We start from the raw sequence: 14243 nt of genomic DNA on the forward strand, positions 1-14243 counted from the left end.
CCTCAACTGGCACGAAAATCTGCTAGCATCATATAAGTGCATTTTCAGAAAAAAAATCATAACTCGAAAATGACGAATTTTAGCATATTGCTACTCGTACTGAAAATAGTTTATACTATTCCCCATTATACAAAAAAGTTTGAGAGAATAAAAAGATGTGGCAATTTGAAAAAAATCAATTCGAAAAAAAATTTTTTTCTTGTTTATAAACAATAATTAATTATTAATAAAGAATTACTGATGTTTAGTTCACTAGATCGATTCAGTAGATCAATATCTGCAATTTTAAAAAAATCGTTAAAATCCTTGCTTTTTTGCGGCAGTTATAAACGATTTCATCAAAAGTTGCTATTAAGAGAGAAAAAAAGAAGCGTTCGTACTCAAAAAGAAAAAAATTCATATTTGAAAAATTCGCATTTCTGAGCAAAAAGAAAAAATACGTATCTCCTTAAATTGTTCAAGGAACAATCCCTGCGAGTTTTATCGCAAACTTAAATTCACTTTCCCCCGGCCTGGGTGATTTGAGATGGAATGAGCCATATGCATATATAATTGTTTGAGGCATAATATATGTACATACATACATACCTATGTGCTTTCAGATTTATGCGTCGTGGAATAGTTGGCAGCTACAAAGATGAACTATCTGAAGTATACCAGCAACGAATAAATGATTGGTCCGAGCAATTCTTGAAAGAGTTTAATGTTACTGTAGCGGGTATTTTTGGTGATTTTTAAAAAAGGGTTAACTCAACGAAAAAATATGTTGCCTACTTTTTGGGTCCCTTATTTAGATTAGCGTATTTACTTCATGTAATATTTGAGTTAAATTTTTACGGGGAGTTGGGTGTATGCACATTAGGGGACCCTTAGAAAGCTGGAGAGTTTTGAAAACACCTCGATAAATCGAGCTTTTTATAAATAAAATTAGTTTCCAAAAATATGTTTGCTAAAAAATCAATAGAAGAGTTTAAGCTTAAGTGGTCTGCAAGGTTTACAAATTTTCAATGGAATAAAAATAATGAGAGGTATTTTCAACCGGTCTATCCCAATGGGAAAAGGTAATGGCTGGGAATGCAAAAAGTAATGGATAGCCCATATAACCTACACACGAAAAGATGCAAGAATTTCTCCCGAGCGATGGCATACGACAGTAATGTGTCGCACGTCACTTTATGAAAGTACAAATAGTATCTATAAATAGAATAAAAAAAATAAATAAAAAATAAAGTCCGTGCCGCAGGTTTTGAACCCGTGATCAAAAACACGGCAAACGAACACGCATCCATTCGGCTTCAGCAGTTGTTGAGATAAAGTAAACAAAAAAGGGGCTGGCCATATATTACGTAAGGGAATTTTCGCCTGTTTCTACGGGACGCCTCCCCCCCCCATATAAGAAAAAGTAAGAAAATTCTAGACCCGACCTCCCCCACAAAGGTCTTACGTAATATATGGACAGCCCAAACATGCTTGAGTTAGTTTTCGAACTTTTTGTTTTGTTGGTGGCTTCAAAACTTCACATTATCCGCTCGCTCACATTGCGATGCATCTTTTCGTTCAACCGTAGTTGTTAATTTTTTCTTGGTAGAAAAAGGTAACGGATTCCCATTTTCACCACTGGGATCTTACGTAAATCGTAATATCTTTCCGAAATATTTTGACGGAAGTCTTAATATAAAATAAATTATATAATTCCGGTGGAAAACCGGACATTAGGCATATGAGCTTTTTTAAGATTATATGTAATTTGGTAAAAAAAGGTCACGCCACCAACTTCGAGAAAGAATATATGGTATGTACATATAGATGTATGTGGAACCAGTGGCTAATGCAGAATTTTGGTTGTGGAGAGGCGACTGGAGTAACTTTTGACAAGTTAAACTCGTCCAACACGTGTCACCGATGAGTGACCTCTCCAAGCTATTTGACCTAAAAGTATCACCCGTTAACATAAAAAATTTTACATCAGATTTCCTACAGTAGTCTGTCATTCAAACTCGTTTAACCTTCAATGGGATCTGGATAACATTGTCGTTTGTACCTCTTATTTATAACACATTGTAATCTGTATGTAAATAAATAAATAAATGAAATACATATATGAGAGCACTCTTCAACAATCCGACGTACGCGAGCAGTGGAACCACATTTCCCGATCATTAAGTACCGCCGCCGAAGAAGTAGTTGGATTTCAGCGAGCCCGAAAGAACAACTGGTACGATGAGGAATGTCAAGAAGCCGCAGAGAAAAAAGATGCCGCCTACAGGGCCACGCTGCGATCGGGCGCAACGCGAGCCATGTGGGACCGTTATAGGGAACTGAAGAAGGAAGCGAGACGTATTTGCCGCAATAAGAAGAGAGAGGCCGAAATACGTGAGTGCGAAGAGCTTGAGATGCTGGCCGACAGGAAGAACGCCCGAAAATTCTACCAGAGGGTTAGGCAACTTACGGAAGGTTTCAAGACCGGGGCGAACTCCTGTAAGAACAACAATGGCGACCTAGTGACCGATGTCCAGAATATACTTAAATTGTGGAGGGAACACTTTTATAACCTACTGAATGGTAGCAGCGCTGAAAGTAGTGAGGAAGACGAACCCGAGTCCCCAGTCGATGATGATGGAGTAGCTGTCCCACCGCCTGACTATGACGAGGTACGAATAGCGATTACGCGGCTGAAAAACAACAAAGCTGCTGGAGCTGACGGCCTGCCAGCCGAGCTATTCAAGTACGGCGGCGAGGAGCTGATGAGGTGCATGCATCAGCTCGTATGCAGAATATGGTCAGATGAACGCATGCCCGACGACTGGAATTTAAGTGTGCTCTGCCCAATCCACAAGAAAGGCGACCCCGCCATACGCGCCAACTACCGCGGAATTAGCCTTCTAAGCATAGGTTACAAGGTCTTATCGAGCGTATTGTGCGAAAGACTGAAGCCCACCGTCAACGAGCTGATTGGACCTTATCAGTGTGGCTTTAGGCCTGGAAAATCCACCATAGATCAGGTATTCACAATACGCCAAATCTTGGAAAAGACCCGCGAGAATAGGATCGACACACACCATCTATTTGTCGATTTCAAAGCCGCTTTCGACAGCACGAAGAGAAGTTGCCTTTATGCCGCGATGTCTGAATTTGGTATCCCCGCGAAACTAATACGGCTGTGTAAAATGACGTTGAGCAATACCACCAGCTCCGTCAGAATAGGGAAGGACCTCTCCGAGCCGTTTGATACCAAACGAGGTTTCAGACAAGGGGACTCCCTTTCGTGTGATTTCTTTAATCTTATGTTGGAGAAGATAATAAGAGCCGCAGAACTGAACCGCTCAGGCACAATACTTTATAAGAGCGTACAATTGCTGGCGTATGCCGACGACATCGATATTATCGGTAAAAACAAGGGCTACGTCTGTTCTGCCTTCTCGGGATTGGATAGAGAAGCAAAGCGAATGGGTCTGGTGGTGAACGAGGACAAAACGAAGTATCTCCTGTCAGCACACAAACAGTCAGAGCATACGCGTCTTGGCACCCACGTCACTGTTGACAGTTACAAGTTTGAAAAAGTAGACGACTTCGTTTATTTGGGAACCAGCATTAACACCAATAATAATTTCAGCCTTGAAATCCAACGGAGAATCACTCTTGCCAACAAGTGCTACTTTGGGCTGAGTAGGCAATTGAGAAGTAAAGTCCTCTCTCGTCGTACAAAGATCACACTCTATAAGTCACTCATCATGCCTGTGCTGGTGTATGGCGCGGAAGCATGGACAATGAAAGCATCTGATGAGGCGGCTCTTGGAGTTTTCGAGAGAAAGATTCTGCGAAAGATTTACGGACCTTTACGCGTTGGTGATGGCGAATATCGCAGACGATTTAACGATGAGCTGTATGAGCTTTACAACGATATAGACATAGTGCAGCGAATTAAAATTCAGCGGCTCCGCTGGCTTGGCCATGTCGTTCGGATGGACAGAAACGCTCCTGCTCTGAAAATATTCAACGCGGGCCGCGATGCTGGTAACAGAGGAAGAGGAAGGCCTCCTCTGCGTTGGAAAGACCAGGTGGAGAAGGACTTGGCTTCACTTGGCATTTTCAATTGGCGTCAGTTAGCACAGAAGAGAAATGACTGGCGTGCTGTTTTGGACTCGGCCAAAATCGCTTAGGCGGTTACAGCGCCAAATAAGAAGAAGAAGACATATGTGACACGTAAAGTTAAAAGGGACCTACGCTCAGAAAAAAAGATTTCGAGAAAAACGACTTTGAAGTTTACCAAGTTGATTTTGATGCTTCTACCTTGGAAACGTAGGGAAAATCTTTTTTGTTCATACAGTTAAAAAATGTGTATAATTTTCGTCACGAAATTGATATCACAAATTTTGTGTTTCTAGTTCAGCTTTCGTCACTCGAAAATTTTACCTCAAAGGTGTTTTATTTGATATCAATTATTTTGGGGTAGCAAATTTAAAATCGACGAAAATACAAACAATGAAATAAATGTTTTATTTTTCTCAAATAAATTGCTAAAAATATTCTCTAAATCTAAATTATGCATTTAAATCGATGTGTCCATTGAAACACATAATTTTTCGAATACGGAATAAAGCGAAAAAGAATGATCATATCCTTTGTTTTCAAAAAAATTAAAAATAAAAAAATAGGAGAAATTATAAAAACTTGTCAACTTGGTACCAACTTTGGGTGATAAACCCATGTAGCATAGTTAAATACTGTGTACATACCTGCAATTAAAATGGGGAAAAATGTTACAATTTCGGCATGTGACTGAAAAAAACTCTAAAATACACATAAATTGTGGTTTCCAAGACATGTACGAAGTGATTAGCACAGCTACATCCTTCAACTTGTCAACTCGCGGGAAATCCCGCAGGGAATTTCGGTTTAAGTGGCAATCGGGGAATGGGCGATTTTTTCGGGGAACTCGGTATGTTATTTTAAAGTAACCAAATTAGACGGATATGTTAATTTTTAACCATTTGACTCTTTTTGGAGCGACATGTTTTCAATTTGAATAGCAATGGGCTTGTTCGAGGCACGTAATAAAAGCGGCATTACTGCCGTACTGATGAAAAATGGCAACATTGTTGCAACTACCCAACTGATAATACATTGCTAGAAATTCACACAGAAAGTGATACTTTAATAATTCGCACAACAAGAGTTTTTCCAGATACAAGCTATATACCAGATGAAAGCGAAGGTTTTGAGCTAGATTTGTGGAAACTTAGAATAAAATCGACTGACCAGTTTTTAAGAAAATGCCCGAAATGTATATTTTCAGCAGCCCGATTTTTAGTTTTCAGGCGATAACGTTATGACATATTTATGTTTTATAAACACAAAAGATAGCGTTAGATAGCTTGTTTGAAAACCCTTCTACTGATTTCCACACCAATGACATGGATTGTTTATAAAATTGCCTTTTTTCGAATTTCAGGCAGCAGCCACACCCACACAGGCATACGAATCAAAACATCCTGGAACAAAACCTTCTTAGTTTTCTGTGTACTTTAATTCCTGAAAGTTTGAAAAAAATTAAATGAAGGTACCCTGCAAAAAATGGGACTAATTCGGGATGACTCCGGGAGCAATCGCAAAGGAGCATGCGACTAATACGACTTTTGATCTCTTTATATGGAATGAACTGNTTAAAAAATAAAAATAAAAATTTGCGCCAGCTGAGATTCGAACCGCGGTGCTCAGTTTTGTTAGGCGAATACTCACTCTGCGTGCCAACGCCGCACATGAAATTTCATTGACTAAGTGCGTACATATCATTAAATCGTTAATAGTACCCGTTAGAGATGAGTTGGGGACTAATTGATCTCCAATTATACCCATAAGGGATGAGTCTAGACTAATTGACCTCCATTAGTACCGTTCTGAGACTAGTTGGGACTAATTAATGCCCAATTGTACCCGATTGAGAGTAATCTCGGAGATTAGTCACACAATTTTTTGCAGGGTACGTACAGACGCCACATACATACCAAAGCATCTCGTAGTGGAGACACGAACCAAAACACATTTAGCTCTATATCTTTCCAACTAGTAGCCGGAACTCAATATATAAGGTATCGTTTGAAAAGTATTGGCCTATAGAATAATACTTAATATGTTGGGTGTACCCACATGCCCCTTTAAACCGGCAAAAGCAAAAAAACGTTTTTTGTTTCGCAACACTTTAGCCTAAATTTTAAAAAGCCGGTTGATCGTTTATGAAGCTTGAATACATTTTTTTGACACACTCTGCAAGACCTTTCCAGCGATATCTCAAACATGTCGATTGGGCGTCTGGATAAAAACTTCCAAATCTCGTGTATATATAAGCGAGTCATTTCAGCATGCTGTGTGGTGATTATTATTGTGCACGTGTGTTTGTGGGTAAACTCCTAAACGGCTCGACCGATTTTAACGAAACTTTTTGTGTGTATTTTACTGGGTCCCTGGATAGTTTGGATTCACAATTTGTGTCGCCGGTTGGCGCTGGAGTCTTATTTCGTTGTTCGAAGAAACCGAATGCAGAACTATTTGGACAAATTCTGTTTATGTTCTAACTCCGTCTTGAAAAAAACGCTTTGGACTACTTACTTAGCGCTCAAAATGAATTTAGTTTTGGTTATTTTTTAAAGTTGTATTTATAAAGTTGTTATTTATAAAAACTGATAGTTACTTAATTGTAATTGTTAATTTTGCATCCAATATAATAATGCCTAAAAGCATACATAGAAACTTTTTAGTGCCAATATATATCCTCATTATTACAACTATAGCAAAAGCTTTTGCTATATCCACCACACTTTGAGCGTGTGTATTCTCTGCATATTACCTACATAAAAATTATTATAAAATATATTCATTTGTGCTTGAATTGTCTGTATAAGACAAGTGTGATGTGCGCACACGCTGACAAGATACCGAAGCTGAAATACAACTTCTGGAGCTGCGACGATGACGTGAAGCAAAATTCAGCCAGTTGTTCACAAGCGTATTCAACGTGATACGCATCGTACTACCAGAACAGCGTATAAAGCTCACCAAGAGACGAATTATAATTGGAACTCTGGTATTTTGTTTCATTTCTTTTTCTGTTTATAAGCACGTCCAGAAACGAAATGCAGCAAAAGAGGCGCAAAGCCAAAGTAATAAACAAAGTGACGGAAAACTTCATGATTGGCACGACTACGCCGCTATGTCTCGCGATGCTGTGCGCATTGGAGCAGGTGAGCAGGGCCAGCCAGGTACCTTAGCGAATGTGGAATATAAAGACGCAGCAGCTGCAAGCTTGCGCCAATACGGCTTTAATGCTTTACTCTCAGAGCAAATTTCATTGCCGCTGTTGCAACCAATCTTTGATGATCCACACACCAGCACGACGCCACTAATAGATACTATTAATTATGCCACTTTCGAATACATAAGGTCGTCACCTTCGCGTGGTGGATTTGATTGGAACTTCAATTACGTACAGCTGCCGTTACTGGACGAAGAACGAAGAGCGCTGCCGGCACCACACAGCAATCCTGTGATGAACGGAGGCCTTTTTGCAATCGAAGCGAAGTTCTTTTGGCATTTGGGAGCATACGACGAAGGCTTGGATGTGTGGGGCGCCGAGCAATTTGAGCTCAGCTTCAAAATATGGATGTGCGGTGGCCGAATATTAGAAGTGCCGTGCTCACGCATGGGACATCTTTACCGGGATGGAGCATTTCACGTCAAATACACCAATCGCTCCGATGATTTTATTTCGAGGGTGAATCCACCGCAATACTTATACCAACATCCTACCCATATTTAACCTAAAGATCTTTTTTTGGTAGAATTACAAACGCGTCGCATCAGTATGGTTGGATGAATACCAAGCAGCTTTATATGAGCACATTCGCACGCTTGTCCTACTCGATGCAGGTGATGTAAGCGCGCGGCGTACTCTACGACAGCGGCTGAAGTGCAAAACGTTCAAATGGTACCTCGAAACTATTGCACCAGACTTAGCGCAGACATATCCACCAATTGAGCCACCAGATTATGCGTTTGGTGCACTCCAAAGTTTTGCTGCGCCGCAGTTTGTTTGGATTCAATGCATCTGCCATCTCGGCAACCAATTGGCGCCCTGCGACCTTGTTCGCCTGACCTGAAGTACCCATACACATCGCAACATTGGCAGCTTACCTTTCGTCGTGATCTTCGCCAGCCAGATGGAAATTGTCTGGAGGTGCAGTCATGGACACTCGATGCACCAGTTTGGCTATGGCCGTGCCACCATCAGGGTGGCAATCAATTTTGGTATTACGACCAGCAAACACAGTTGCTAGTGCAAAGTGAAACGGAAACAGAGCGGAGATGTCTGGTGGCGAATGTGACGGCTAGGCGGGCGTGCATGAATTTCTGTGATTTTTCCGATATGAACATGAAGTGGAATTTCAGATTTGTCAACAAAACAATAATGGGAACATTTTTCAAGGGATTAAGAACGAATGAATATGAAAGTTGAGAAATTGGTTGCATTTCGCATGTTCTCAATGTGTATTATATAGTTATTACATACGGAGTAAAAAAATCTATTTTATTTTATTACTTATAACTTACCACGTTTATATCAACTCGCTTTCTTGTTTTCAAAGATTTCAGTACAAACTTTGCGCTGCGTTCAATACCGCTTGAGCTTTGCCTTGGTATGGAAATAGGGTGCACAGTGTGAAACTTCCAAAAATACATACACTACACTATTGTACACTATATGTACAATAGGACAAAAAAATGCCAAAAATCCACGGTACGTCCTAACTACTTCAAACTTTCACTTGTTGTACTAGAATTGAATGGGCTAAGCTGTTTGTTTTGATTTGTTATAATTATAAAATGTTGATTAAAAAAAAAATTTGTATGCAAAATAAACACAACCGAAACAAAATTTAAGACTCCCGTTAATTTCTTCCTGTTCCAGTGATCGGATCTAAACGAAATTAGTATGGGCCCACCTCTGAGGTACCAACTTTACTTAAAAAAAAATATATATAAAATTATAGAAATCGGTTAACGTGGTCCAAAGTTATGTGGTAAAATACATACCAAAAAAATAATCCGACGTATTGATATCCTCCTCCTTTAGATGAACTCGGTTAAAAAAGAGAAAACTTTTTTCATTAAAAATTCTTATTTTTGCGAGCGCTAACTGAAAAATGGAGGAAGGCGGCTGAAAACTAGCCACATTTTTTATATGGGACCGAAAGAAACCAAACATTCGTTTTATTTGACACAGTCTAATGTACATACAATTTCAAACTGGTGTAGTCGGTAAACTTAAGCTATTCAACGATAAATCCACCTACCATCGTCTTCAATTTGGTGACTCTAATATACATACACCGTCTGACACAAAATCTGACTAAATCATGGAGTACTGGAACAGACTAAATATGATCAGCTGTTTGACTTGACTATCAAGTTGCCACGCGACTTGAAAGGAAAAATTGATATCAAATCGATGACCAAGTTTTAAAAGTGCAAGTGCGCTTGATCGTGTAACGTCCAAGTAAAAAGAAACAAGCGATATTTTGCGTTTACACGTTCAAAAATTGTTTTTAATCTGCTCACATGTATAGTTTTCACACGTCGGGGTCGTCTTTACTATTGTTTCATATTTTATTAAACACACAATTTTCTGAAAACAAAAGTTCACTTCCCAAAGCTTTGATCGCTCAGCTGTTGATATTGAACGAAAAATGGCCGATGGTTTTGAAAGAAAAATTGCTTTCAAGCTGATAGGCAATTTGCAAAGTGTGAGTGATTCAGAGTTTTTTCTTTATTTGAAATAAAGTTAACCACAACGTTTAAAGTAACAAAACAATTTAACAAATCTTGGAAGGTACATAATCTTTTTTGCAGGGACCGAAAACAGTTATTTTTTTTTAAAGTCGCCTTGGCCAAATGTTTATATAAATGTCATTTCCTGATAACAAACAAACCGCTTATCCAAATTAAACAAATTTATCATTATATTATTTATTTATATTTGTTTATAATCTAATACAAAAGAAATTCATATACCTGATCCAAGGCTTCTTCTATGGTAATTAAATAACAAATGACAAAAACCAAGAAAACCAAGAACCACAAGTTTAAATAGCACTGGAATAGCTGCGATTGATTGTAGTTGGCTTCACAAATGAAAAAGTGGAAAAAACAATAAGGGTTTATAAGGCGAAACTTCCCAGCAAAAAACACGATTACGACAGAAACGAAAGTCGAAACGAGCTAGGCGATGGGAATCGCTTACCTTTTCGCTTCAAGAAGGAATTATTTTAACATGGGCGTATCGTTGGCCGTAAGCTCTTACCCCCAGCATTACATTCGAACGAAGGGAGAAAGCATGGAAAAACAGAATCCAGAGAAGCTAACAAAGAATGCCTTACAGAGAAACTAATATAGAATGTCTACATAAGAACATACTTATTTATATTAAATTGAAATCAGAAAATGTCTTAAAAGATTAAAATTAATTAAAATTTTTATAAATAAGTTTTTATGTATGTGCATATGTATGTTAGGTATTTAGATTTTACTTAAAAATCGGTATGTACATACATGCATATTTAATTAAGCTTAAAATTGTACTTCCTCACTCTTGTACTTCACTTCATTGACTGACTTCAACTTCGCTGAAAATTGAACAAAGCAAAACATGATTTTTATGCGAGAAAAATTTCCACAGCAAGTATCGGTACAAAAAGAATTTTTGGATATTCATTCTATTTTTTCACTAAAAGCGATTACCGATTTTTTGCTGGGTTAGCACAGTGCGTAGGCAACTGGCTGAGTCTGATGGGCTCGTTGGATCGAATCCCACTGAAAGATGTCTGATATGGAAATGCGGTGATTTCCGAAATAGCTATCACTTCTACCATTTTCATAAATTATTGCTGCTTTTCCACAATAGTTTTGCATTAAAAAACGGCCTCAAGCTCAATAAAAATTGTTGAATATAATTGTTATAAGGCCATAAAATAACAAAAACAAGTAATTAAATAACATTTCTTATTAAATTTTTTTTTCCAATAGGGGGCTTTCCTCGTTTAGACATTTCAGTTTTAAAGCTATTTTAGTCCTCTTTGATTTGATACCAAACTTGTTTAATTTGGATAAGCGGTTTGTTTATTATCAGGAAATGACTTTTGTATAAATATTTGGCCAAGGTAAAAAAAATTATCGTTAGTTTCGGCCCCTGCTTTTTTGTGAAACTTATTTTAATATTTTTATTTCAAAACCGAAACCAAATTTGAAGAACGAAATCAAAACCGAAACCGAAACACTTTACTGAACCGAAACCGGAACGTTCCTTGAATAAATATTTATTCACTTGTTGAATATTTACTTTTTCTTAAAATATTATATAACTTGTCTTCTAAATGTTTTTAACCGACTTCAAAAAGGAGGTTATCAATTCGTAGGTATATCCATAAAATTTTTCTTCAAATTACTATTCTGTCATCTCTATTCTATGGAGGCATTCAAACAAAATATCGATCAGGGTTGCCACTGACTAAAAAAAATAGTTACCATTCAATTGAAAAAAATCAAAAAAAAAATGTATAAAAATTCTGATCGAACAAAATTCTGTATTCTGTATTTTTAATTCTGCTTTTTCAAAATTCTGTCTCACGAAGTTCTACTTTTCGCATCCTTGGCCCATATCTCTCTATGTACGTACATAATTTTAGGAAATAAACTTTCATTTTCAATACATCGTGATATGTATACACCATTATTTCGAAATTTCAATTTTGTGGGAAAACGCAATCAAATGGTGCATTTACATGGTATGAATCTTTTCATAATAATAATAATAATATAATAGATTGGCGCTTACACATATGTTAGTGTTTGGCCGAGCTTCTCCTCCAACTTGTAGCGTGCGCCTTGATATTGTCACACAAAGCGGAGGGACCTACAGTTTTACGCCGACTTCGAACGGCGATTGTATTTTTATGAGAAGCTGTTTTTCATGGCAGAAATACACTCGGAGGTTTGTCATTGCCTGCCGAGGGCGACCGCTGTTAAGAAAAACCTTTTTCTAAATTTCTTGCGATGTTGCTTTGACCAGGGCTTGAACCCAGGTGCTGGTGAGTGAAAGCGCGCACTGCTTACCACTACACCACAGCGGCCGACGAATCTATTCATAAGCCCTATGAATTTTCCTATAAACAACTCTATGAAGAAATGAATGAAAGCGATATATATTTAACAATTTTGACTTGTATGCTTGGCAAGTATTTTTTTGTAAACAACAAACAAAAAAATTTCATTTTGTGCCAATTTCGAAACTATGTAGAAGCTTAGTTTTCTTTAATATGCTTTAAAAAGGACCTATTGCCAATAAAGCCTTGCGGTTTGCCATTTTTTCAAATCTGTAATGCTTCCATTCAAACATCTTTGTGGATAAACAGTTTTTTATTCAGAAATTGCTTGTTTACGTTTTTTGTCTTTCATATTAAAAACGTTTTTAATAAGTTGAAATCATAGGGATGCCGTTTTCTTTCGTTTCTCAATGGATTTTATACCTGAAAAGGCACCAAAATATGTATGCAATACCTTTACATATCGTCATTTAAAGTACAAAACCGCGCATCAAGAAAATACAAAACCTCGTTGATAGGAGCTTCCGGTGAGCAAAAATCCTTTTTGGCACTAATGTCAGTTACGAGGTTTTTCAGAACCACGATACGCGCTTTTGTACTTTAAACGACGATATATAGATTGGCGCTTACACAATATGTTAGTGTTTGGCCTAGCTTCTCCTCCGATATGTGGCGTGCGCCTTGATTTTGTCACACAAAGTAAAGGACTCCGAACGGCAATTGTATTGTTATGAGAAGCTGTTTTTCATGGCAGAAATACACTCGGGGGTTTGCCATTGCCTGCCGAGGGACGACCGCTGTTAAGAAAAACCTTTTTATAAATTTCTTGCGATGTCGCTTTGACCAGGGCTTGAACCCAGGTGATGGTGAGTGAAAGCGCGCACTGCTTACCATACACCACAGCGGCCGACGAATCTGTTCAAAAGCCGTATGAATTTTCCCATAAAAGAAGCACCAACTCTATGAAGAAATGAATGAAAGCGATATATATTTAACAATTTTGACTTATATGCTTGGCAAGTATTTATTTGTAAACAACAAACAAAAAAATTTCATTTTGTGCTAATTTCGAAACTATGTAGAAGCGTATTTTTCTTTAATGTGCTTTAAAAAGGACCTATTGCAAATAAAGCCTTGCGGTTTGCCATTTTTTCAAATCTGTAATGCTTCCATTCAAACATCTTTGTGGATAACAGTTTTTTATTCAGAAATTGCTTGTTTACGTTTTTTGTCTTTCATATTAAAAACGTTTTTAATAAGTTGAAATCATAGGGATGCCGTTTTCTTTCGTTTCTCAATGGATTTTATACCTGAAAAGGCACCAAAATATGTATGCAATACCTTTACATATCGTCATTTAAAGTACAAAACCGCGCATCAAGAAAATACAAAACCTCGTATGTGAGGTTGCCTAAATTTTACAGGAGAGAGAAGTTTTACTCTTAATTAAAAACGGTTCTCTCTTTTAAACTTAATTATCTCTTCTCCTTATGGCTAGGTATCGATATTGTATAAATGGTTAAGGGTTTGATGATAGGAGCTTCCGGTGAGCAAATATGTTTTTTGGCACAAATGTCAGTTACGAGGTTTTGCAGAACCCCGGTACGCGCTTTTGTACTTTAAACGACGATATACAGATTGGCGCTTACACAATATGTTAGCGTTTGGCCGAGCTTCTCCTCCGACTTGTGGCGTGCGCCTTGATGTTGTCACACAAAGCGGAGGGACCTACAGTTTTACGCCGACTCCGAACGGCGATTGCATTTTTATGAGAAGCTGTTTTTCATGGCAGTAATACACTCGGAGGTTTGCCATTTCCTGCCGAGGGACGACCGCTGTTAAGAAAAAACCTTTTTTCTATATTTTTTGCGATGTTGCTTTGACCAGGGTTTGAACCCAGGTGCTGCGGAGTGGAGCGCGCACTGCTTGCCACTACGCCACAGCGGCTGACATATAGATTAAAACACATAAATATCGATAATATAAGCGAAGTCGTAATTTAACCATGCTGCCGCTCTATTCTAGTGTATCAGTAGTCCATTTGGCTCGATATTATGACAATGCAGCAAAAGATATTTAATATAAAAAAAT

General features: G+C 38.0%; 2 protein-coding genes across 6 annotated transcripts in view; both read left to right on the forward strand.

Annotated features, from left to right (window-relative positions):
• Positions 1-941, forward strand: part of LOC108358833 (sulfotransferase 1 family member D1-like) — a 5022-nt gene extending 4081 nt beyond the window's left edge. For all 4 annotated transcript variants that reach the window (XM_017610323.1, XM_017610324.1, XM_017610322.1 and 1 more), the window contains exon 6: positions 603-941. In XM_017610323.1, the coding sequence (XP_017465812.1) occupies positions 603-738 (136 nt within the window). In that variant the 3' untranslated portion in view covers positions 739-941. The remainder of the gene's footprint in view (positions 1-602) is intronic.
• A 5875-nt stretch (positions 942-6816) lies between these two features.
• On the forward strand, positions 6817-10436 carry LOC108358835 (Polypeptide N-Acetylgalactosaminyltransferase 8). Of its 2 annotated transcripts, XR_001846838.1 has the most exons (3): positions 6817-7768; positions 7836-8791; positions 10054-10436. XR_001846838.1 is itself a non-coding variant. In XM_017610326.1 (2 exons), the coding sequence occupies exons 1-2, from the start codon at positions 7208-7210 to the stop codon at positions 8151-8153; spliced, it is 879 nt and encodes a 292-aa protein (XP_017465815.1). In that variant the 5' UTR covers positions 6817-7207; the 3' UTR covers positions 8154-8837. The 2 variants fall into 2 exon arrangements, 1 of the variants encoding a protein (XP_017465815.1); XM_017610326.1 differs by lacking the exon at positions 10054-10436 and having other exon boundaries at positions 7836-8837.
• Positions 10437-14243: the final 3807 nt, after the last annotated feature.

This window comes from Rhagoletis zephyria, unplaced genomic scaffold (assembly GCF_001687245.7).
Source record: "Rhagoletis zephyria isolate East Lansing unplaced genomic scaffold, Rhagoletis_zephyria_1.1 Rzeph_scaffold_00301, whole genome shotgun sequence".
Lineage (NCBI taxonomy): Eukaryota > Metazoa > Arthropoda > Insecta > Diptera > Tephritidae > Rhagoletis > Rhagoletis zephyria.

Coding starts and splice junctions, on each gene's coding strand:
- LOC108358835 (XM_017610326.1), top strand. CDS start 7,208: ATGTCTCGCGATGCTGTGCGCATTGGAGCAGGTGAGCAGGGCCAGCCA. Junction 7,769..7,835: donor CCGATGATTTTATTTCGAGG/GTGAATCCACCG, acceptor TTTTTTTGGTAG/AATTACAAACGCGTCGCATC.